This window comes from Aspergillus wentii (genome assembly GCF_001890725.1).
Source record: "Aspergillus wentii DTO 134E9 unplaced genomic scaffold ASPWEscaffold_5, whole genome shotgun sequence".
NCBI lineage: Eukaryota > Fungi > Ascomycota > Eurotiomycetes > Eurotiales > Aspergillaceae > Aspergillus > Aspergillus wentii.
This window is the reverse complement of record NW_024467836.1, coordinates 1,251,092-1,275,111: the sequence shown is the minus strand read 5'-3', so window position 1 is coordinate 1,275,111 and position 24,020 is coordinate 1,251,092. Positions and strand designations below refer to the sequence as shown.

General features: G+C 47.2%; 9 protein-coding genes across 9 annotated transcripts; 3 read left to right on the top strand and 6 right to left on the bottom strand.

Annotated features, from left to right (window-relative positions):
* Nucleotides 1-8: 8 nt before the first annotated feature.
* On the bottom strand, nucleotides 9-690 carry ASPWEDRAFT_184674 (translocon subunit SSS1). Its single transcript, XM_040832040.1, has 4 exons — nucleotides 482-690; nucleotides 362-420; nucleotides 268-295; nucleotides 9-186 (listed from the first exon to the last, which is right to left on the bottom strand). The coding sequence occupies exons 1-4, from the start codon at nucleotides 564-566 to the stop codon at nucleotides 146-148; spliced, it is 213 nt and encodes a 70-aa protein (XP_040687828.1). The 5' UTR covers nucleotides 567-690; the 3' UTR covers nucleotides 9-145.
* A 1,021-nt stretch (nucleotides 691-1,711) lies between these two features.
* Nucleotides 1,712-3,045, top strand: ASPWEDRAFT_52436 (uncharacterized protein; the record flags this gene model as incomplete). Its single annotated transcript, XM_040837750.1, has 3 exons — nucleotides 1,712-2,169; nucleotides 2,233-2,852; nucleotides 2,927-3,045. 3 exons carry the CDS (start codon nucleotides 1,712-1,714, stop codon nucleotides 3,043-3,045), a joined length of 1,197 nt encoding a protein of 398 aa, XP_040687827.1.
* A 516-nt stretch (nucleotides 3,046-3,561) lies between these two features.
* On the top strand, nucleotides 3,562-4,602 carry ASPWEDRAFT_173575 (uncharacterized protein; the record flags this gene model as incomplete). Its single annotated transcript, XM_040831100.1, has 2 exons — nucleotides 3,562-4,095; nucleotides 4,141-4,602. 2 exons carry the CDS (start codon nucleotides 3,562-3,564, stop codon nucleotides 4,600-4,602), a joined length of 996 nt encoding a protein of 331 aa, XP_040687826.1.
* A 59-nt stretch (nucleotides 4,603-4,661) lies between these two features.
* Nucleotides 4,662-5,108, bottom strand: ASPWEDRAFT_562448 (uncharacterized protein). The gene is made up of 3 exons (XM_040838278.1): nucleotides 4,977-5,108; nucleotides 4,794-4,929; nucleotides 4,662-4,723 (listed from the first exon to the last, which is right to left on the bottom strand). Exons 1-3 carry the CDS (start codon nucleotides 5,018-5,020, stop codon nucleotides 4,721-4,723), a joined length of 183 nt encoding a protein of 60 aa, XP_040687825.1. The 5' UTR covers nucleotides 5,021-5,108; the 3' UTR covers nucleotides 4,662-4,720.
* An 843-nt stretch (nucleotides 5,109-5,951) lies between these two features.
* Nucleotides 5,952-6,671, top strand: ASPWEDRAFT_173574 (uncharacterized protein; the record flags this gene model as incomplete). Its single annotated transcript, XM_040831099.1, has 1 exon — nucleotides 5,952-6,671. One exon carries the CDS (start codon nucleotides 5,952-5,954, stop codon nucleotides 6,669-6,671), a length of 720 nt encoding a protein of 239 aa, XP_040687824.1.
* Nucleotides 6,672-6,797: 126 nt separating this feature from the next.
* Nucleotides 6,798-12,331, bottom strand: ASPWEDRAFT_112958 (putative DEAD/DEAH box helicase; the record flags this gene model as incomplete). The annotated part of the gene is made up of 6 exons (XM_040828372.1): nucleotides 6,798-8,349; nucleotides 8,405-9,645; nucleotides 9,698-11,593; nucleotides 11,657-11,985; nucleotides 12,043-12,138; nucleotides 12,187-12,331. 6 exons carry the CDS (start codon nucleotides 12,329-12,331, stop codon nucleotides 6,798-6,800), a joined length of 5,259 nt encoding a protein of 1,752 aa, XP_040687823.1.
* A 671-nt stretch (nucleotides 12,332-13,002) lies between these two features.
* Nucleotides 13,003-15,832, bottom strand: ASPWEDRAFT_42064 (putative C2H2 zinc finger domain protein). The gene is made up of 3 exons (XM_040835705.1): nucleotides 15,663-15,832; nucleotides 13,706-15,602; nucleotides 13,003-13,629 (listed from the first exon to the last, which is right to left on the bottom strand). Exons 1-3 carry the CDS (start codon nucleotides 15,786-15,788, stop codon nucleotides 13,193-13,195), a joined length of 2,460 nt encoding a protein of 819 aa, XP_040687822.1. The 5' UTR covers nucleotides 15,789-15,832; the 3' UTR covers nucleotides 13,003-13,192.
* Nucleotides 15,833-19,274: 3,442 nt separating this feature from the next.
* ASPWEDRAFT_561919 (uncharacterized protein) lies at nucleotides 19,275-20,168 on the bottom strand. The gene has a single exon (XM_040838273.1). It carries the CDS (start codon nucleotides 19,872-19,874, stop codon nucleotides 19,566-19,568), a length of 309 nt encoding a protein of 102 aa, XP_040687821.1. The 5' UTR covers nucleotides 19,875-20,168; the 3' UTR covers nucleotides 19,275-19,565.
* A 2,151-nt stretch (nucleotides 20,169-22,319) lies between these two features.
* Nucleotides 22,320-23,885, bottom strand: ASPWEDRAFT_42060 (putative mitochondrial carrier protein (Rim2)). The gene has a single exon (XM_040835704.1). The coding sequence runs from the start codon at nucleotides 23,414-23,416 to the stop codon at nucleotides 22,475-22,477; it is 942 nt and encodes a 313-aa protein (XP_040687820.1). The 5' UTR covers nucleotides 23,417-23,885; the 3' UTR covers nucleotides 22,320-22,474.
* Between the last annotated feature and the right edge of the window lie 135 nt (nucleotides 23,886-24,020).

Sequence of the window (24,020 nt, the reverse complement as noted above, 5' to 3'; positions counted from 1 at the left end):
TTCCACCAGGGGGGGCTTTTTGGTATTTCTTTTTGAAGCACATCGGTCGAATCTCTTCGCGCAATGCACACGTGATATTATATCCCCTGGCGTATTTCAACTCCCGAATTCGCTTTGGTATCAAAAATTGACTCGATTTGGTTTCTCATGCTCCACCGACAAGGATGTTGTTGACGGGAATGTGTACTGAAGACACGATTAGCTCAAGATCGTCATTCAAAAATCGCCCACGTGCTCCACGCCACAGTCGGACAGGTTAGTACATACTCAACTTGATGAAGTAGCCAATGGCACCCTATACGTGTGTTAGTGGATGTCATGGTAATCGATCGACGTGGAGATTGAATCAGGGAAATCGCACCATGATAAGGAAGCCCATTCCGACGGCCTGGCTGATCTTGATGAATTCGCGCTTGTCGGCTGTAGATGAAATGAGTCAGTTTGGGTCGAGTACTAGGGATCCTATCGTAGGATCACGTACGCTTGGTGCATCTGCGGATGAATAGTCCTCCTTCGCGGACAAAGTCCTTGGGGATATCGGCGAGCTCCTGGAAGGTTTCAGACATGATGGCGAGAAAGAAATTAAAGGAATAAAGAGAAGGAGGGAAGAGAGAAAAAGCGTGAAAGGAGAATCGAAAGGAAGAGTGACGGGAGAATTGGCTGATTAAATCGAATTCGAGGAGAAAGAAGAGGATGATCTGGACAATTAATCGGTGTCTTGAGGAGGCCGTAACGGAGAGCTGGCCTTCTGGGGTCCGGAGATACGTTTCTGCCGCTCCGGCCTCAGCTTCCAACTTCGAGATCGAAGCTCTTGTTTCTCCTCACTTCCCCTTCTCCACTGCGCTCTATTCCCATCCGGTTCCTTCATCCGACATCATCCAAGGGATCTTTTCGTGATCGTCGCCAATTGCTCTTGAAATTTGTCGCGTCTTCACCCCATTTCCCTCTCCAACGTCACCCCCCGTCACCCCCGTTAGGTACCTCGGGCTCCCGCGCTCGCCGCAACGAATTCAGGGGATACAAACTGGGCGGAGATCCTGTATACATCCTGGATTACAACGCTGTTGGGGGGTTTGACTGATTCAGCTGACACCTTTGTTTGATATTACTTCTTTTTTCTTTCTACTGTCCTCTCATCCCGAGAGTTTTTGTCAGACCTGTCTCTAGCAAAAGCCTCTGCCTGACTGTGGCAGAAGAGCTCGCGCGGCGCCGCGTCTTCTGTGGAATAATCTCTTCTTCGTCCTTTTCATTTAACAAATCTTCCCATTACCATCTTACCTGTACTTGGAATCTCCAAAAGCAAAAAGAAGAATTAACTGCGCCCCGCATTTCCGTTCCAGAGCTATCTGGCTGGCGCAGAGTGTGTTCATATTGAGGCTGTTTGCGCTTCGGATTGTACGTATCATCGAGCCTTCTTTTCATCCTCCTGTCTCATTTCATGGTTCTGCGTTGTGTTTCTCTTGATTTCAAAAGTTATATACGGTTTTTGAACGCTCTTCCTGGGGATATCCTAGGTGACCCGATCTTCCAGATACTTGTTGAATCCGTTCTTTTTTTGGAGATGTGGACAATTTCTTTCTTGCTAATGAATGGCCTGTGTCTGCAGACATGTACTTCCCTTGAATCATCGAAACAGAGAAAGAGGACTGTGTATATTTCACAATCAAGCAATCAATTTTTGCCTTGAGATTACGATACTCATCTAAGCACGATGGCTACTGAAGATGATAACTTCGATATTGACATCTATGGTGATGGCGGTGGCTATAACGCCAATGAACAAGGTGATTTTAAGCACGACGACTCGGAACTCATCCTAGACGCCCCGGATCATAACCAAAACGGTCCATCACATGGTGAGGGTTCTGCGGAAACGAAGCCCAATGCCAACGAAGGCCCCAGTGCGAATGGCGAACATGTAACAGGCCCAGATTCTGCCCAGCAACACACCCAAGCAAAAGAGATCCCAGCTCCCCAGCAGGGCGTGAAGCGCAAGGAACATGACGATCGTCCATCAGACCCAGACGCCACAACTGCTTTGCTGCTCTCCGAATTGTTCTGGTGGACCACTGACGATGATATCCGTGGCTGGGTCCACGAAGCCAACTCTGAAGATGAACTTAAGGATGTAACATTCAGCGAGCACAAGGTGAATGGAAAGAGTAAAGGGTATGCTTCTCCAAGCTGTCTATTAACGAGTCATCGTGTTGCTAACAGGATTTTGCCCAATAGGCAAGCATTTATTGAATTCACAACCCTTCAGGCAGCAACAGCGGCCAAGCATAAGATTGAAAATATCAGCGCAACAGGACAGGCAGGCCGAAAGCACGTGATTCACTATACCAATCCTCACACCAACCCATTCCGTACGCTTCCCAAAGATGCGCCGATGCGCAAGGATAACCAGGCTAGAGCAGCATCCGGTGGATACAACTCGTCGAACCAGGGCATGAACTTCGGAATGAACAACATGGGCGGAGGTTTCCGTGGTGGCCGAGGTGGTGGATTCAACAACCGCGGCGGAATGAACAACAACATGGGCTTTGGGGGCAACCGCAACTTCCAGAACCCGTTGGGCGGTGGCTTCCAAGGTGGGCCGATGGTTGGCGGCTTCCAGGGAGCCCCGATGGGTGGCATGCAAAACTATGGCTTCAATAACCGCGGCAACATGATGGGCGGCGGGATGCGAGGCGGCCCTGGGGGCATGCGTGGCCGTGGCGGCGGCGGCATGGCTACACCGAACATGATGGGTATGCCAGCTATGAACCCCATGGGAGGCATGGGAATGAACCCGATGTCTGGTGGAATGAACCCGATGATGGGAGGCATGGGAGCCAACATGGGGATGCAAGGTATGTCATGAGATGAATGATATTCAGAGAGTATCAACCGGTGTAAAGCCAGTTCTAACTGCGGTTCTTGCTAGGTCAAGGCGGTTTCCAAGCCCCGAATCCTGCATTCAATCAAGGCTTCTTCACTCCAAACCAAGGGGTCGGCGATGGATCGTGGAATCCCCATGGTGCCAAGCGCAGTCGACAGGAGTAAAGATACTACTGATTGAATAAACAAATATCAAGTAAAACAAAATCTATCTCACTAATTTCTGTTGACACTGGGCAGCGTCTGCAATCTTCGGACCTTTTTTTTTTTTTTACTTTTCTGCACGTGTTTTATCTACCTCATCGTCCTTTTGCTGGTCTTGACTCTCGAAATTGTTTAATTGATTGTTTTTATCTAACGGTTTTATGGGGGAAATCTGGCTTGTCTTTTTATTTGGTTGTTTCAGCTTCGGCTTTTTCTCAGGGTGTATTAGACGAATCAAATGTCTTTTCTTTATGTTTTCTTGGGCTGTACTGATATCCTGCTTGTAAACGATATAATATTAGTCTAGCTGGCCTGTACAGATATTTACAATTGATTGAATAAAATGCTGGTACATTCGTCATGATTATCCTTCCACTTCTATCTTCTTTCATTCCCCCATCATCACCTTTCTTCTTCTCTCCACTCCCTCCCAAAAAAGAAAAACACAACCACAACCTCGGATACTCAACTGCCAAAATGGACCCAATATGTCGCAAGGGTTTTCAATACGAAAATAACGTATTCTACGCCCTCCCCTCCCCAAACACCCGTCATCGCCGCGCAAGCATCGACGAGCTCCGCACCTTTTTTAGAGCAAAAGCCTCTATCCTCGACCAGCCGGTTAACTGGTTCAAGGCACAGCTGCTACACTATGGACTCCCGCCCACAGATCACAAGAGCACCGCGGCGATGCCGTTGCTGGATGCTTTGAATCGGGACGAACTAGAGGTTCCGTTTCACGTGGACGTGTTGCAGTTGGAGATGAAAAGGGAGTGGGAGAGACAGGTGAAAGAGAAGGAGAAGGCCAAGAAGAAGTCTACTGGGACTAAGGGCGTAAAGAGAAAGATTGATGATGAGGGGGTGGCCGTGTCCTGCGCGGGGTTGAATTTGAATATCAACCTTCGTCTTGGGCAGGGGGATCAGAAGAAGGTGATGGTGAAGGAGGAAGAGGTGGCACCTCATGGTTATTACTCATCGTCACTGAGGCCTGGGCGACATGGGTATAGAATGGTAAATCTACTCCCATGTCACGCGTAACGCACAAGCTAATAACAGGAGCAGCAACAGCCACCGAGCAATCTACCCTCCTCACGCGTCACATTAGGCCTTCTTAATGGTAATTACAAGATCGACTCCCAAGCCTTCGACACCCGCAACTCGGGTATGATACTCTGTCTCGACGGATCCAGTATCTGGGGCGAATTCCAGCTCGGCCCAATAGAAGGTATCCTCTTCATGCCCAACCGTCCTTACCAAATCATGTACGCTGGTGAGGGCAGCTGTTTCTTTGAATGGCGTGCGCGGGACACAGAAATGGACCATGTGAGCTGCGGATCGGGGGAGATTCGATTTCTAGGAAATGGCTCTGTTGAGGGAAGTTTTTGTGGTCTTTTGCCGTTTGGATATGAGGATTGTGAATTCTGGGGGCTTCGGACTTCGGGGAAGAATGAGACTAGGGCTGCGAGGGATGCGTGGAGCATGAGGGCTGAGTATCAGGATCTCGGTGATGAGTTTTAATGGTGGGCTGTGTTGTTGCGTCGGATTTAGATATGATAGTGTTAGACAGCATCTACCTCCTATATAAGGGACATCGAAAGCTCACGCCCAATTGCTAACGGGAAATCAAGAAAAAGTTCTACTGATGGAACTGAGTTAGTGATATTTTTCAAATCCCTTTGTCTCGACCTCACACGCGTTGATATCACAACTTTACACATCTCAGTCCCCTCAGCAAGGGCCGCCAGAAAAGGGCGAATTCCTCTGTCATCCCCCTTTACTAGAAAGCAAGCCATAACTATAGCAGTGCGGCGTATACCCGGAATTGGCATTGATGATGGTATGAATCTGGATCGATCAGTATCATCTCACCTAAGGTACCTAGCTCAACCTACTTTGCTGCTCCTGGGAGTGGAAGTGTGCAGGATAAAGCTACCATCTGGCTGCAGGGTAGCAGTCGTTCAAGAGCTTAGGGGGCAATGGCCCCCACCACGAGGTTATACTAGATCAGAGACAAGTCCAAGCTGGAAGGTCTCTGTAGATAATGGAGTCCATGTATAATTGACAGAGCTTGGGGGATCTGTCGAGGACATCCTGCATGGTCAGTCCTAACTAGTTAGCATTGTTTCGGTATGGGCTGGAGGAAACACTCATAATAATGCCTGCCTATAGCTCTGGCTCGATGGTAAGAGCGTTGCAGAGACTCAGAGCCTGGACATTCATCGCCATTTTGTTGGAATAGAGGAGTAGACGGGATATGGTGGGAGTCGGTTGGGAACTGCATGAGGAATGGAATGACATGGTGAAGAAGCGGGTTGGAAGAAAGAGAGCCTCCGAGGGCCTTTAAGTAGCCAGAATCCTCATCTCACAGCTATGATACATAATAAGCATATAGAATCCTACAGTTTTAATCTTCATTTCTACCAACATCTCCAACATCCTGCCAAACATGAATGACCTAAACTGGGATCTTCCTTGGCCCAAATTCTAGGCCAGCCTTGCTACGGACGCACCGATTCCATCTCTGATCTCCGCGATAATCAGATTGGCTCTGAAACAGCCATGCTGATCGGATCATTCGTCACAGTTCAGTAATTTCTTAATACTGCTGGCTCTCTTGTAGAGTATAATTCAAATTGTACAGGTGGATTGCATGATGTCAAGAGGTGAAGGTAGACAAAGAAACCCGCCGCGATCGACATGCTATTCAGGGCTTGTTTTGCTAGCCCTACTCGCTCCTATTCAACCCCCAAACGGTCATCCAACCCAGCCGACGATATCTAACCATCTGCTTATAATATTAAAGAAGACAAATTTTATCTGAATCAAAATGGCTCGCTTTAATGTCTCCATCTCCATCTTCATCCACAATGGACTCCCCCCGGACTCCCTTCCTGGTCAAATCCGGCCCTCACTTTGAACCCGTCGACGAAGAACCCCTCGAGAAACCACCCGAAAGCATCATTCGATCGTCGACGAGACATCCTCCATCGAAATACTACATCGCGCTCTGTATCCGTATCTTCATCGTCCTCCTCGCTATCTGGGACTGCGTCGCCTTGGTTCTCCTCCTCATTCAGCACTTTCGCCCTTCCGTCTTGACTCCCCGCTTTCCAGATGTCTACCGTCCATCGACACTCCCGCCGACTCTGAATTTCTGCGACTGCGGCTCGAGCATCAGTGAAGCCATCTCAAAGAGCTGTACCTTTGACATCCTCGCCACATCCTGGCTGCCACCCTACTGTCGCGACGAGGAACTAACCGCCGAGTTTGAACGGTCCGGCCCGGGGCCGAATGGGGCGTGGTCGTATTTCGCGGACGAGGCGGCCACGATTCCTATGAATAAGTCGCAGATTGCGGCGTTGGCAGATGTGAATGGGACGTTCTGGGTGACGCAGGCGTGGCATCTCGAGCATTGCATCTTTTACTGGATGAAGTATGTTCGGATGAGAGATACCGGGGCTGTCATGGAGGATCGTTTCGAGGGAGTCGACCATGTGAGGCATTGTGGGTTGTTGTTTAGAGATGAAAAGGACAATCTCTCCACCATGATGATAGAAGCCTCCGTGGTGCTGCAATCAGGGAAATGATTCTACTGTGCCATATATACAATTCACAAACTAATTTGATATTCTGATGTCTTGATTCTCTAGGTTGTGTTAATGGCAACATCCAAAATGATATCCACAACAAGTAAGAAACAATATCCAAACCACTTATGCAAAAATAGCACGGAATTTCTCATCAAATTCATCTTTCAACTGGCGGAAGGCATTGAGAACCTCCACAGACACTGTTGATCCCTGTTTCTGATCGTTTTGCGAGGATGTTTCGGAAGATTCGTCCTCTGAGCTCTCACTGGCATCGCTCATATCATCCCAATTATCCAGTATTTCGTCTTTAGCGGCTGGGGTGCTAGGTTTCTTGGGTGTGTTAAAATACTCGGTTTCTCCAGTGTTGGACTCATTCACTGCCTCATCAGATTCATCGTCACTATCCGATTCTGCCGACATCTCATCCCCAGCTGCCATGATATCTAGGGGATCTTGTTCTTTGTCCGGGTTAATATAACCTTCCAATGCAACAATTATAGTAGCAAGAACCATAGAAAAATCGTTCAAGAGAAACCATGCTTCAGAGCGAGAAACGTGATTGGCATCTTCAAGGGCTCCCAGATTTTCATGGCAGAAGAAGTCGTAAAGATAAGCGTTCAACGGCGCCATTCCCCCATCCGGGTAGATATCAAGGTGCGGAATAACACCTTCTTCCAGAAATACCCCAGATCGAACTGTCTGGCAGAGATCCTTGATGGATTCGAACTCGTCATCGTGTCCAGACAGTCCAACAAACGGGGAACACGTCTTATTCGCCTCCATCGCACCCAGGAGACGGCTCAGTTCTGGATTACCCTGGTCTGTGACCGAGATTCCACTGAGTGGCAGCTCCCGCTCAGATTCCGTCATATGCTGGTTTATGTACGTGGCCACATATGTTGTGTATGTCTTGAGGATATCGCTGTTATGGGCGCGAATAACTGCCGCTGCTTCGGCTGGAATTGTTGGCAGAACAACAATAGATGGTGACTTCTGGTCTGTCTTGTATCGATGACCGAGAGACTTCCGACCAAATAGGTGACATAGGACAACCATCAACGTCTTCATTCGATTCTCCGTGTTGGATCGAGTGGATTCGCACAACCTCTCAAAATATCCCGAGTGGAGAAGGGCATGGAAGGAGAAAGCGCTGTTCTCGGTATAGTAGAGATGGGAAATACAGCATGCCAGCTCAATCGGCTCTCCATGTGGTCCAAGTAAGCGCTGACGCCGCAAGTATTCAATCGAGAATCGCAAGTGGTGCAGAACCTTTTCTTTCTCGTTTGACTCTGCACTCCCAAAATAGAGTCTTGGCTGGGAAAGTAGAGAGTTGATTGCTCGCACAGCATACTCTGATTCTTGTGAATTGTGGAGAAGAATAAACAGTCGGAGAACTAAGCTGGTTGTGATGGGGAAATGCCCATTCAAGTCCGGCAGACGAGAGCTGATCAACTGGAACGCCTTGTGGTGAGGTATCCCATGGAAAATAACATTTCCCAGCACATCGAATCCTCGACGTCCAGCTCTTCCTGCCGCCTGGCGAAAGTTCAACGCTGTCAGGAAAACGCTATCGCCGCAGAAGATGACGGTCGAACAAGGCATGTTGATTCCCAGGGCCAGTGTGCCAGTGGCCACGACAACTCGAAGAAATCCTGCACGGAAGAGGCGCTCAACACTGTAGGTATCATTAGTGCTATTTCCTAGTAGCCAGCCTCAAGGGGATCACCTACCACTGACGATATTGACGGTTCATTCCAGCATGGTGCACTCCTATTCCCCTCTCAAGAGCTTCACACAAGAAATCCTTGACGTTCCTGTACTTCAAAGTCTCGATTTCTTCTTGGAGGTCTTCCCTAGTCAATATGCCAGTACCGGCAAAGGAGAACTCTTCCAGTGGTCTCTCAGGATCAAATCCTTCCAAAGGATGGATTTCATTCTCAGCCGGGTCTGGGTATGACTCTCCCTGGTCTCCATTCTGTTTGCGTTTGCCATTCCCATTTTTATCTGCAGTTCGAGCCTGTCTCGACAATAGAGATTGGTACTGTCTATACTCGGTCATTTTTCTTTGCCAAGAAGCACCCTTTTTGTACTCGTTCTCAGCATCACGCAGTTGCTTGAGTGTTGTTTCCGCGATTTGCTCGCAGGTAGTTCGCTCATAATTGAAAAGCAGGGCGGGTAAAGCATTTTTCTTATGCAAGCTGACCAAAAGCGGAAACACAGAAGTTGACAGCTCTTCTTTCTTGAGGGCTCGCATACTGGCAGGAGAAGCTGCAAGGCTTTGGTCACCCTTCTCCCCACTGCTTCCCTCTTTATTGTGCTCAGGTGAGAATATTGATCCAAGCTCTTTTCGGACGCTTTCAAAGGGAGATTGGGGGTCCGTCATCCATTTAGATAAGACTTCCTTCACATCGGCTTCCCACTCGGATACATCGCTCCGCCGAATGAATGATGCCATGGCATTCTTTGGGCTGAGCTTTTCCGGGACAGGGAACTTGCTGGAAGCGTACTTCAGCATACATTTCCAAAGGAGGTAGCAATCTCGTGGTTCAAGAGAAAGATCTTCAGGCATCTGACGCCGTTTGTTAAGAAGGCTAGCGATCGGATGCACGGCTCGCAACCCTTCAATGGATTCAGACTCTAATATTCCCTTGGCTTGAGGCCGCGAGAGGCCTTGGAATTTGAACTCCTTGGGTGGGTAATAGAGAAACTTTCGAAGATCGGAGTATCTCTGTCCATACTGTATGAGTTTCAAAGGATTACCCAGGCATCGCTGTGTTGACGAGAGCCATTCTTCAAACTCTTTCGGATTTCCCACGGTTGCAGAGAGAGCAATTATGCGACACGGGGCTAGTAAGAGCAGCTGTTCCCAGACGAGGCCATCGTCGGCCTGTCCAATTGAATGAATTTCATCAAATATGATGCACTTCACTCGTGGCGCCCATATTCTAGCGTTGACCGGCGATAACAGCATCTTCAAAGCCTGTTAGTGTGAACCCAATTGCTAAGATACGATATTCACTTACTATCTGAAGAATATGAGGAACTGTCACCAATATCTGACACTTCATCGGATTGTGCATACGTGTATCCCGAGTATGAATAGCCCAGACTGTCTGTTCAGCACTTTTAGGATACGACTTTTCAAAGCGTGCATTGATCTCGGCCGCAATTTGATTCACCAAGGCTTTGGTCGGTGCCACATATACCAAGACGCCAGAGTCATCTTCTTTGAGAACTTTCGACATCGCGTAGAAACTGATGAAGGTCTTTCCCGCACTTGTTGGGGCAACGACGAAAATGCTATGGTTTTTATCCAATTCGTCGAGGACGTCCCGTTGCCATTTATCCGGCTTAAAGGCAACACGCTTATCCTCCTTTGCGCCGGTCTGGCGGTCCATGAAAGGTCCACAATGCATTAGCTGGAATGCCTGAAAGTCCAAAGGCGCACCTATCTGCTGCGGTCTAACATTTTTAATGTCAAACGGAAATGACAGTGGCCTCCGCTGAGTAGGTGAGGCTTGGGGAACATCAGATAAGCCCATTTTCTGGCAGAGCTTCTGGAAAGTCTGGAAGACTTCTTGAGTCATTCCATTGACTATTTGCCGCAGAATCCTAATCTCATCCCAGATTTCCCGTGCCAGGCTATTCCGGTCATTTTCGCCTGCGACGATTCTGGGATTCTGATATTGGGTGACGAGGGATGTCAGAATGAAGACACGCACTTCTGGCTCCAGGACCTCCCGCTTTCGATCCTTTAGCTTCTCCAGGAAAGATCTGATCTCCTTGATCTGACTACGAACGTCCAGGTTTTGTGTTTGTCTTAGTGTCTGCTTCCAGGATTCCAGGAATGAAGCTTCCTTCTTAGCTTGGCTGGCTTTGTTTTTCTCAACAATAGCTTTCGCCGTGCCTGAGATCTTTTTCTCTTTGGATATCCCTTGAGAAGGTTTCTTCGATATTATCACTTCGCGTTCGAACATATGCCCTTTAGAATTCGTAAGACTTGCGGCGTACTTGTCCATATCTCGAGATAGAATTTGATTGAATCTGAAAGGATTTTTCCACTTTGTATGTGGTTTCTTATCGGCCTCTGAGCGCCTTGGTATGATTGGGCGGCTATTATGCCAGTGTTTGTTGTCTTGGACAACATTAACGATAGGTTCGTCGTCATCTGAGCTTTCCACATCCACATGAACACTTTCTAAGTGTTTATCAAAGACATTGTGCTTGAACGGTAGTAGAGTCATTCTGGGGGCATCATTTTTGACACAAAGTGTACTCATTCGAAGGTCCAATTCAGAACTACCATTGTGCTTCTCAAACAAGTCCTTCGGGAGGTCATATTTCGAGATTGCTTGGAATAACTCCAAGAGTTTGCCCCAGTTATCGCCAATCTTGCTGCTAATTTTGGCCATTCCATTTTCTGATACGGAAGCGACACAAGACCGGAGGACCCTGCCGTCGACAAGGTCATACAAGTAGTTGTTTTCGCAGTAATCGAGACTCTGCCACTCAGGAGCTTGAAGTATGGCAGCTGCGACCTGGCAGAATCTATCCAAGAATCGGTCGTAGACTTCTGGGTTAGGTATATCGCGTACTTTGATTCTCCGCTCACCCAGCGACAAGCTCTTCAGGCAGGCAAGTTGAAGAAAAAGTGCGATCACCATACGACTTGCTTCAGAATCATCCATGTCTTCATCTTCCGTCTCTAGGACCAAGCTTGACGCGATAGCCAGAGTAAGTGCATCTCTTCCAGTTATTGCCAAGCTAGGATTTTCGTCTTTAAGCTTTGCAAGTGACTGTAGGTCTTGGAGACATTTGGATATTGTGGAAGGAGCAATCGATTCCACTTCACACTCTTCAGCTTCGGTTGCCACGATAGAGCGTCGAAAAGAGCTTGCTTGAAGCACTCGTGTCATCACCTAACATTTTCAAACAGATGTCAGAAATAATGAAAAGAGTCGAATGTGGTAATAGGAACACACCTTGCTATCACTCCATTCAATCTCATTCATGATCGCAACATCTAGCCCAAGGGCCATCATGTTGCAAATCACACGCAGAGATGCCTCAACAAAAGTAGCTTCCTTGCGTTCTCGAAGCGCTCCATTATGGCACATGACGAAATAAACATTGTACATCTGAACATAATTCCGAAACTCAGTAGAATAAGCGGAAGAAAACCGATTTACTTTGATCTCTGGGTGTTTCTCCTGGACATGTTTGAGGTGCTGAACGATTATCTCTCTGGCCAGACTGTATTTTGACCGATACAGGTCCTTGTGAGCTGTGGATGAGGCGATGTCTCGATTTTCTATAAAGTAGACATTCAATCAGAATCAGAACCAATAAGGTGTCGGGTAAAGTTCACCATCGAAGAAGACAATGTGGAAGTTACATTTCGTAGACAGTAGTCTAGAAAGAAACCTCTCCACTTTGTACACGGCGTGTAGGATTTGATAGCCATCTTCTCGCATGTTAGCTCTCGCATATCATCTTTGGTTTTGGAGCTCACTCTGAAAGTCTAGCGCGGGATCATCGAGACACTCCAGAACGACTGAATCTCCTTCGAGACAGAAAAGCTCTTGCCCAGCATAGTCGCTAATCAGGTCCAGAACCTGACTATTAAGATTGGTATACCAGGCTTCGAAATTCTCCATTTTGCCTGGGGGAATATAGAAGAGAAAGAGGAGAAGTCGGCGGATGGAAGATAAAAGAAGGCTAAAAAATAAAGGTGGGGGGGGAGGGGCATGAGGAGGACAACAAACGTCCTGCGGCAGGTTATGCAGACGCTCCCAGCAACCACCCTTCTATTTGCCAGTATCCCCCATGGAGCTACCTATAAATGGCAGGTCGTGATGTATCCTTGTAGCGTCCTAATGTATCTCACTGTATGCAGCGACCAGCGGATGGATTTTAGGGGAGCATTGCATAGAAACCAGTCTCCTTTCATCCATCGCCGCATAATCTCTAGGACATTAGCAAATTACAAGGCTATGAGATTACCATAGCCCATTTGCCTAGCTTTATTATTCCAGGGGTGCCTATTTTGATCCTGGCTAGATGCCAGATAACACAGTAGAAAAAATGCCCAAAGCACAAAAGCCGAGCTGGTCTTGAACCAACACTTAAATTTCAATAAATATAGGCATGCATCAAATATAAATTTAAACATATCTGGAAAATCATCCAAACGATACATGTACAGGAAAAGAATTCATGTCAAAAAAATCCAATATGTGCCAAAGGTGGGTGGGTATAGAGGCACATAAAACCATACGCCTGGTGCAATACCCTCATATCCATTGCACCGTGAATCATTTCCATGATGTTCCCAATAGTCATTAGTATATACCACGTGAAGAAAAGGGAAAATACCGAAGAAATAAATATAGAAATCGACATGAGAAACAAAACATCAATCCAATAACTAAAGAAATGGGGTCGTAGATCATCAAAGACACTTGGTCGTCAGCGCATAGGTTTGTTGACCAAATACTATCTCCAAGCTGGAGCACCGATCAACATCCAAATAACATAGCATTCTGTGGCAGGTCATCATCACCCCGCAGGTCGAGTTCCGATAAATTGCCGAAAGACAGGCCATTCATAATACCTGCGTCAAGTGACCCGAGAAGCATCGATTCGTAGCTAAGGTCAAGAGGCACCTGGGAAAAGTCGATATCCTGTGGCTTAGGATCTGCAAAATCGGTTCCATCCGTAATTTCCATCGCCGAATGCATTTCTGTACTTTTGGAGCGCAATCTGCGGAATTGAATGATGGCCTTCAATATTAGGCACAGAGAAGGATGTTTCTCAAACCTTCCTGGTCGGTATACATCAACGCAAGCAATCAAATCTATGGTGAAGGGATTTCCGTTCTTCTTAGTGCCCGGAGAGCTCTTGACCGCACGGTATCCTTTCGGTGTGGGCTTGTTGACTTTGGAATGGGTGTCATCTAAAGAAAGCGAAATTAGCTATCTGCACTACAAACCAAATTGCCTGTAAAGACCGGATAGGCGATTTAAACTTACTTGAAACTGACCCCATCGATCCCATCTGCTTCCTAGGGCTCAGGACACTGGTTGATGCGTTTGAATCAGGTCCTGAAAGCCCATTCAAACGAATTGGCAGAGCCATTGCAGCCTCGGTGAAGGCTTGTTGTGATATAGATGCCTTGCCCGGGGTCGCGGTAGTATTCAAGGCAACCAAGGCTTGGGTGTCCTCAGTGGGAGAGGTAAGCTGGGCATTTTTCATTGGATCTTTCCAGACATTGCGAATAGCTCCCGCTGTCCATTGTCCCAAGTTCTTCTTCTGATTATAGGATCGCGCAGAGATTTGGCAAGAGTTAGGGCCTTTTACATGGCCTTTGAATCCGCCGGTCCCTGGGCCATAAAATGATGGAGCTTGGCCCACTGAATTGTTCATTCGCATAGGTCGTTTTGGGGTGACTTCGCAAAAAGAACCTTGGAATTGACTGTAGCCATGCGAGGGGAAACTTGCTCGCGCTTCTTTCTTCTGAGCCGACTGGCGGCGTGTGTCTCCGGCTTGGTTTGACAACTTTCCCTCTGAGCAGCCACCAAATTCATAGCCACAGGTCTTGCGTTTCCTTTGGGGATCCTCTTTTAGAACATGTTTCGGGTCTTTCCCGGGGCGCTGTTCAACGGGGCTAGGTCTGGCCTTTTTAGGGTGAATTTCGCCAGGGAGCATTGAGCCGGAGAAAAACCTTGGTTGAGGTGGGGTGAGTGAAAGAGGAGATATTTCCTCCTCTTTGCACGGGACCGCTGTGCCACCGTTGCCCGTTCTGGGGCTGTGTGAAGGATTCGGTTCAGAAGGAAAACGAGAGTTCAGACCAGCGTCATTGGTGGCATCCATGGGGCTGTGCTCAGTGTTGGGGTTTCTTCCGTTGGCGAAGCTGTATCCTTGGTTTGGGAAAAAAGAGCCTCCATTGTAGGGGTTGTTGTAGTATCCGTTTTGGGGTGGGAATTGAGAGCCTCCTCCTCCTCCTCCACCATAGCCATCCGGGGGTGGGCCATTATAGCCATTCCCGCTGCCACCACCATTGCCACCACTACCTCTTCTGCTCAAACTGCTGTTGCTTTCGGTGGCATCGTCTTCCGAAATATGGCAGTGAGTGCAAACACATTCAAAGTACGCCTCCCAGGAGCTGACTGGTGTTGAGCAAAGTGCACATTCCCTTGGAGATTGCATTAGTCGTTTCAGGCCATTGACAACCGCAGGCGACAAGCTCTCATAGTATCTGTGCCTCATTCGAAGATGCTCGTGGATCTTGTCCCTTCTGCTTCCGGTCCATGGACATTCTGGGAAAAAGCAATGGTACCTAGATCGAGGAGCATGTTTATGTGCAATGTGGCGGGCAAAGGTGCCACGGTTCAGAAAGGTTCCTCGTCTGGCAGGAGAGCAAAGCTTGCAAATGTATTGGGCCCTGGCGTTGGAAGAAACATTGCTAGGTGTAGCAGGCGCCGATGTTTCACCCCAGAAATTGACTTTCTTGTGGACCATTCCTTCAATTGCGTCGAAATGTCTTTTCAAGAGACTCCACATTTCACTGACTTGATCTGCATTGAGATGTGAAATGTTGTTTTGTGTTGTCCCTTTAAGTCTTTCGAGCTCATTCTCCAGGTGGCACATTCTGTCATGGTAGGTAACACTAGGGGCACGTTGGGAAAGCAGCCCAGTATCTGGGACAATGGTATTTGGGCTGATGCCATCCAGGTTGTCGGGGTGTATAGTGGGGTCTCCATAGTTATACCCAATTCCCAGTAAATCTACTGGGTCCGCTACTCCTAGATAATCTGCCACTGGTCCTGTAAAGGAATCGTGAAGGTCATACGCTGAGAAGGACTGTTCGGCGTTGGTGGTATGGCTCGAAGGCGATGGGGGCATGTGAGACGATGGGTGTGAGAAGAGCTAAAAGACAGCAGTGTCAGATAGTATCCTTGGGGCAGAAGGGTGTGTTGAGAGACGAACTCTCGAGGTACCAACGCTTGAACCACCAGGTGGTGGTTCAATAGTGATGGATGGTCTGCGAGGATTGTATCCTGTTGGCAGCAAGTAGTCCCCAGAATGACCATTCAGGTCATCAACCTCAGCCATGATGGCAGCAGCCGGGGAAGGTAAAAAAAAAAAAAAAAAAAATTTGAGACAAAGAAAATAATTCAAAAAAGAGAAAGTCAAGACCAAAAGAGTTATCCAAAAAAGAAGAAAGAGAAAGCCCAAGGGTGGGAGGCGGCGATGAACACAAGGCTAGATGGGTATGACGATCGACGATCAATGGATGGAAGCTTACCAACGAGAGGGGGGTGGGAGTTTGAGGATAAGAACAAAGGAGGGGGAAGGGGGCAAAAGGATTTCTTTAAATATTTTCAGTCTCCTCCGATGCAATGGCAGAGGGTAAAAAAGAGTGTAAGAATTCTTTGGGGGGGGAGGGCGTAGTGGACTGTATAAGAGCAAGCAGATCGATTGCACCAACAGCCAGCATCAGCAAATTCACCCGGCCTGCAGAGGGAGGGTGATTTTGTATGTAACAGAGTATCCACTAGTTGGTAATCCACCGATATGTTTTGAAAGAAATATTTTATAAATCAATAATAAACCAATGTCAATCAAGCGACAGCCTTAATAAAATGTGAGTGATGGCCATTATGCAATGAGAAGAAGAAAAAAAAGTCTGCCAAATTCGGTCCTTATGGCCCAAGATCTCAAGGGTCTCATCTTTGAATTACCATTACTGTAGAAATTCTGCATAATACAAAATAATACATCCATACTGCATACGTCATCTAGGTTTGCTGCCTGGGACCAGTTGAATCAATAACTATTGTCACTTCCCAGTCTGCTTCTTCCATTTATTCTCCTAGTCGATAAATCATACTTTCTCCTCAGGTTATTGCAGCATGTTGCCAAATATTGAATAGTTCCTATGTGTTCTTTTTGCCAAATTAATTAATCCCCGGATCTTTCGTTCCTCTCTATCCATGGTCCGCCATTAAAATTCCCGGGAGCGGGACGGGCGGGAGAGCCACTGTGGGTCGTTACCATTATTACCTTACTGTATGGTATTACCAGGTATTGCTTCCATTGGGAAGCTCTCGTTTCAATTTCCATGGTTGTTGCTTTTTTGATTATTTTGCAGGCAACAATTTTCGGAAACTATATTCAAAAAAAAAAAAAGTAAATAAATAGAAATACTTTGAATTTAATAAATTAGTTGTAGCTAATGTCTGTTAGGTATTCTATTGTCGATATATCCATTTGTAGATTGCACATAACTATATCATGATCAATGTACTCCGCAGACAGAGTACCAACATCAAGTAGACTCGACGATAAAGCACAAGAAGATGCATAATCCAGGCCGTTCCCATAACCTTCTTGCAGACCTTACATATATCCACATCAGGCATAACCGTTTTTCTTACATGGATGATGGGGGCATGAGGCTCTGCAAGATCCGTTAGTCCTATCAGTGAGAAGGCTGTTAACAGGAATAGTATAGTTCTTACTAAGTAATAACAGAACACGGTTAGTCCAACTGGCCTACCTTACTTGCCAGAGCTTCCTCCCCAGGTCCATGGCAATGGTATCTTCATCTTCCTATCTTCATCAGCTCATAATCTGCACGATCCAAACATCCATTACAACAGTCTACTACCTACTAGGTACACACCATCACCAAGATCAATGAGGCCAGACATCATTCTAAAATATTACGGTCTGTACCACCACACAATCCAAGCCCCAACAGAAAATGCCATGTTTCAAGCTCCAATAATGATGATTAATAAAAAGTCAATTTGGAATGAGTCAAAGCATGGGGCTCAAAAGCTATGAGCATCCGATTATCCGACCATAACCTTTCCTATGATGGTATTATTACATCTGCTGGGTATAGCAGTGGTCACAAGCGCAGGGGTGGGGAAAAGAAAACAGACACCTATATGTGATGCTGCTATATAGTAGACCGAGGTATGAGTGAGAGTGAAGCTCCCAAAAGCAAAAGTGAGGCTCAAGATCTTACTGAAATAACTGGGCGATGCAGAACACTACTACATGCCAGCTGAAGGTGTTACTCCACTCTATATACATCTAATACTATTAGCCTCCTACCACAGTACCTCACGTTTTAGCATCTGTATGTTTCAGGCTAAATGGCATCCGGAACTGTATCCGTAATATTCCGTACGCCATCATGATCTTCCATCTCGATACTTTTGCGGACGCCGACATTAATCGAACTGTAGCTTTGACCGTGTACAGTCCCATGACTATCGAAGTCGTCGACCCTCGAGCACGACGGAGATAATTCCAATTTTCCCTGAGCCTGCTGTGCCTTTGAGCCTCAGGGGCTAAACACGTGTCCAACCATCCAGTTTCAGCATCCAACATCTCCCGTGTTCGTCGATTGTAGAGCATCGGGGCGTCGGTATTAGTAGCTGTACTAGTCAGTACTCCGTGTTCTCCGCCAGACGGTAAACTCAAAACAGCATGGCTTTGCTGCTATTACAGCCACGATTCATGCGGGCGGGGGCACAGCCACGGCTCCATACTGTCAGTCTGTCAACTGTGTCAAGTATTAAAGTGCGATATTATTACGGGGTAGAACGGAGTCAATACTGCTAAATCTTGAGGTATCCACCTGATAGAAGATTTACATTTTACAAAGTATGTGCTCCGTAGTCCCTTGTCCATCCTCACAGATAACCTCCTGAGTAACCTACGGAGTACTATCTCCGTCCAGAGTCCAGACTCGACTTGGGCTCGGACGGGAAATCCCCCCGTAGACAGCAATCTAGACTTAAGGTAAGGTTTAGTTTGTTGTACTTTATCTGCTCTTCGTCTAGAGAACCATTAGTGCCAGGAACGCCATTATCCAATGTGTCTTGTCGGTTCTAGATCAGCGTTTGATATCATGTCAGACTACGAGTACTAGGTATGTACATGCCCTTGTACTATGGCACTAATAAATAATCGACAAGTCTAGATTATATCCAGGATTATACTAACGTCATCAAAAATCATAAGCACTTCATACTGGATACACTCAGTCTTGACCTCCCCATGGCTGAGTTGGTAGAGAGGTGCCCGGCTGATGGGATGGGGCATCAAGCCACCAAAAGGGTAAGGTTCTTAGTGGGTCCCATGGCTAAACTGTTTTTGATCATTCTAACAATTTATTTTCTTTTTCCTTTTCCCTTTTTTCTTTTTTCTTTTTTTTTTATTTTATTTTAATTCCCCCTTTGATCTACGACGTATGTAATTTGTTAGGGCCGGGGGTTCGGAGTTCATCGAACAGTCTAGCCAAACAGGCACTTGGCTTGGAGATCTTCTCTCTTGCCCCACCATGTCAGGTAGTGTAGTACAAAGGTAAAATTATTTGAGACAAAAAATGACAGAAGTCTCCATCCAGACAGATAATCACTATTCAAGATACAATACATGGGGCTCTTTATTCTTTACACACACACACACACACACACACACACACACACACACACACACACACAATCCTTCGGTTGTTCCATCCTTGTCTATCCGCCAATGGCTTTACTCGGAGATATGCACCTCTTCAAATAGAAGGCATTTGATGGGAGGAATAAACTCTTGGTCCCGTCTTGTGACATAAGTTGACTCAGGCACCAGAGCTAAGCCTTCCCCATAGTATGATGAACGGCCCACCATAACAATACATATGCAGATCAAATCGCATCGAAATGCTTGGGAATTTTAATCATCACCTTGAAAAAAGGAATAAAGGGAATATGTTTATAATATTCCAGATGTAAAAATGATTGAAAAAGGGAGAATAAAAAATTATCTTCTCTCGTCGACTCGGACGCAATACGAAATAAATCGAGGTGCAGCCTCATGGCATCAGTTACGATCTCTTGTACCCAGTGTCCATGGCTGATCATTGGTGAAGTCATTCAGGAAGGTTTGCATCATGGGAGAAGTGCCAGTGTTGTGCTCTGTTATCAACGATGATACGGGATTTCCTGTTTCTGGGATTCTAATGGCGTCTGATATCGCTGTTTTGGGCTGGGGAACATCGGTTACCCAAGCACCAATGTGTTGGAATGCTTCTTGATCGGTGTTTGTATTCGAGGTGGGTGTGGCACTAGAGAAGAGAGTATGTGTTAGCAGTGGCCAAAGGATGATGCTGGGCAAGAGGACAATAGACATGCCTAGCCATGTTTGTATGTTGTATGCAAACAGAGCAAAATAGGAGTCAAGTATAGTTGAGTATGGTATGATCCAGGTAGACGGAAGAAGCGATGATCATTCTATCATCTCAGCCTCGCAGTAACAAAAGTCAACAGGCTCTTGGACAGCAAGTCGAACACACAAAGATGGATGAAGTGACAAATGAAAGAGTGTAATGTAGGCAGGTACGTTCAGCAAAGGTATTTGGTAGGCTTTTGCAATGCAAGTGCAGCGCGTTGATTAATGAGCGACAGGCTTGAAAGGCAATAGTATGGATGTGTTAGTCAACGAGGTACTTTAGGTGTCTACTTATAGGGAGGGCAAAGAGCCCCATCACCACGATGGACAGCACACTTGTAATTTCACGAATGAGCTCTGACGGTCGAAAAGGAGGGGAGGGGAGGATATGATATCCCTTGAACGATCAAGGCACTTTCCCATGGCCTCAGCATGGCTGTACAGCGCATTTGGAGAGGAGATTATGAATGATTTCCTTGGCGCCGCGTCAAAAGAATCATCACGGATGATACGCACAGAGGAAAGTCGGAGGAGGAGACCAGTCCGACATGGCAGGCTGGAAAGCAGTCCCACAAGGTTATTCTCAGAGCTTGACGAGATTTAGACAGCAAAAAAAGAAAAGAAAAATGGACGAAAAACAAATCATATCAGTCCAGCGGGAGAAAAAGTGCGGTGAAGGAGGCATTCTAGAAATCACTAATCCCTTCTGGTGGTCGGCAGCCAAAAAAAAGCCACGCGAGAGGACGAGAGTCTGTTATTTTGGGCAGATCCCGAGTAAGTGGTGAGTGAGCCTCGTGGTATTCAGCTGGTACATCTTGTCGATCGCGCAAACAACCCGAACACTCTAGTAGTTTCCATGCCCAATCCGATCAGGATAGTTGTCGTATCGTTAGCAGAATGGGGGATGGAGACAATAGGGGACTTTTGTCTAGCCTTATGTCGCTTTTGGCGCGGGGGGTCGATCAGTGATTCGACCCTACAAAGTGCAGGCTAATTAATGTAGGTCCCTCCCGTATAATTAATTTCCTGCTGGCAATTATAGGATGCGATGATCTGCCCAAAGTCCCACGAGAGAAAATAGAACCTCAGGACTCGAGCGATGATGTACGGTCTTAGCACCCAACGGGGCGTTTCATGGGCTCAGTAGCCTGCTTACTGTAGACAGGTTCGTTGCAACTATGCAAGAGGGCAACCGTCGACGTAGCGGTGAGAGGCAGTGTTTTGCTCCAACATGTCTGCTTATTATTTTATAGGATAAGAGGAATAGTCAGAATATTGGATGTATCCCGTCTTTCGAAGAGGATGACGCAGTATTTCCTTATTCTTGATTAACTTCCTGCAATGTAAGGTACCCATTTTCAGGCATAGTGCGTACATCCTGTACATCATAAGGATGGGGGAGATCCAAATTTCCAACTCTCCACACAAACAAGCCACTGATGAACACCGTCCGATCCAGCCTTAATGACTGTGTCAATCCTTACTTTCTTTTCCTGTTATTATAATAATAATTATTATTACTATGGATTATCACAACCCAGAACATGTTGATCAAGTGGAGCCAGTCATGCCGGGCAGACCCCCGCCCTGTGGAGCACTGGTCAACCTCAGGAAGTCTGCGTATTGTAACACATCGTAATTTACGCCTTATCGTCCTCCCGTCGGTACCGCCGAAGCCAGATAAGGCAACCTTTTCATCAACAAGCAAAATTCATCTTCAGATGAGGGGAAAAGAGGCAGCCAACTTAGGAGCCAGGAGGAAAGGGAGCAAAGGTTAATTACCGTATGGATCATGACGATACTGACTGTGTATTGCTTTACGGCCCCCAGTGGCATTGCTCAGATCCACTGCTAAGCCTTGGGGTGGATATATCTCCATGACCAGCATCATCAACATCATCTACCACCACATTTCCGCCTCCGATCGATGTGGTTTGTTGCAGGACTCGGGACTAGACGCAGTTGGGTACAGCTTCGCCACGGTAGATTGAAGATTGGAAGTCGATGTGGTGGCAGGGAAGTTGAACGGTCATCTGGATCATCAGATCTACCCAACTACCAGGGTGACTTGAGACAAGTGAGTGACACCAAGTGACACAAGCAGTAATACCCAAATCCATTTCACAGGCTTTATTCATTTCCATACAATTACATCTTCCACAATTATTTTTGGGTGGCATATAATCCCCATCAACAAACATGGACACAGTTAAATACATTGAAATCCGTATCCTCCCGATCATCTAGCCCATATGGATCAGTCAAATTCAACAAGCAGACGCCGTTCCAAAGCCATGAAAACCCATACTGTGCGCCGTGGACATGCAGTCGATCCTTCTAAACAGCAGAGATTATCCGAAATAAGTGGGAGGAGGGTCATATAATACAGGCAGTTGCGCTAGAAGGAGCATGGTGGGAGAGGGGTGGTGCAGGTTCAGTCAGTTGGGATCCAAATTATGATGTCGTCCCGAAACCACGCAAAATCAACTCATACCTATTCATTACAGTCAGTCAAATCATCATCCTACCCAACGAGACGAAACATGAAACAATAGAACAACTCACATTCCAAACATGATGGCGGCCGAGGGAACAACTCGGAGCAAGTGTGGGGTCAGTCCACCGTACAGTCCGACCATTCCTTCTTCCACCCACACCGTCTTGAAGCACTGTACCAGTCCAGTGTACTTCATTTGGACCTTGCCATCGCCAAGGGCCACGGTCGGAGCCTGCCTGAGACGGGTGCGGACAACCTCATGAGGGTAGGTGGCAGCTGCAGCCACCAGTTTCGCCATACCCGCAGAGCAGATGCGGCCACCCCACACTTCCACATCATCCCAGGTACCATAGGTGTAGTTGGGATCCGCACGCTTGGCCATCTCTCTGCGTGACAGGTACATCTTCATCTGCTCGTACATTACCCACTGGAGAGTTGATTCCGTGACTCCCAGATAGGAAGCAGAAAGACCCTTGTACAAGCCGCGGATGCCCTCGTGGCGGACAGTTTGCTTGATGCAATCCCAGCTGTTCGTATACTGGCGCCCTTTGCCAATCTCCGCATTGGACTTGTCGAGCTGTAACCGGGTCTTAACGAGCCAGATCGGGTTGGTGGCAGTTCCCGTGGCAATTCCTGCCACTGCGGCAGCCGTCAGGTGGACGCCCACCGGTGTTTTTTGCGCGTCATGGTAGTTGAAATATTCACTGAGAATCCGCTTGCCGTTTCCGTACACATAAAAGTTGATTGCTCGTGCAGGGACGACTCCGATCAAGTTCGGACCCAGACCCTTGAACAGGGCGCGCCACCCCTCGTGGACGTGTATCGAGCGGAGAATCTGGAATGTTTCACTAAAATGCATAATAGCACTCCGCGGGAGGGATGCAAGCGACGAAGAAGGCGGCATAGGATGAGAAGCACGAAGGGATTGGAGTTGCGACTGGTAAAAGTCGGACTGTAACCGGGTTTTCAGGACATCGAGAGGAGAGGTAAGTGTCGCTGCAGTCATGCCACCGATTCTGAGAAATTCAAGTCAGCTCCATATCAACCAGGCTTCACAAATGTTCGTCACGTACCCTCCAGCAACAAAATGGGCGAATGGTTTCGCTTCAGGCTTCTGGTTCACGGGCGGCTGTTTCGGTTGAGGCATGACCTCGCCGGTCTCTCTCGACTGCAAAGCACCTGCCCCAATATGTGTGGGAGCATTATCAGTTGCCAAGTGCGCCTGCGCACTGGCCCGAGAAGTCGCTGAGAGAGTCATATGAACGAAGCTTGACGATTGCACGCTGGTCGAGTCGGTGGTTCCGTGTCAAGATCACTTGGTCTGGGGAGAGGGAAAAAGAGTCACTAGAATTAAAGCATCTATTCCAACGACAATGGTATGAAAATAATAATAATAATATAATAATAAAGTATACACGAAGAAGAAAAACGAAAAAAGGCCAGATCAGGTCTATCTGGTAAATGTTTTGTTAGGCTTTTCTCAGCTCTTCTTTTTTATTTTATTTTTTCTCTCTCTCGCGGAGTTCGGGGCGGAACTCTCTGGCACCGCCGATTGGGCTTGGGAAAATTCCTGCGCCGATCGAAGACGGCGGCTGAAGCCGGCTGCTGCA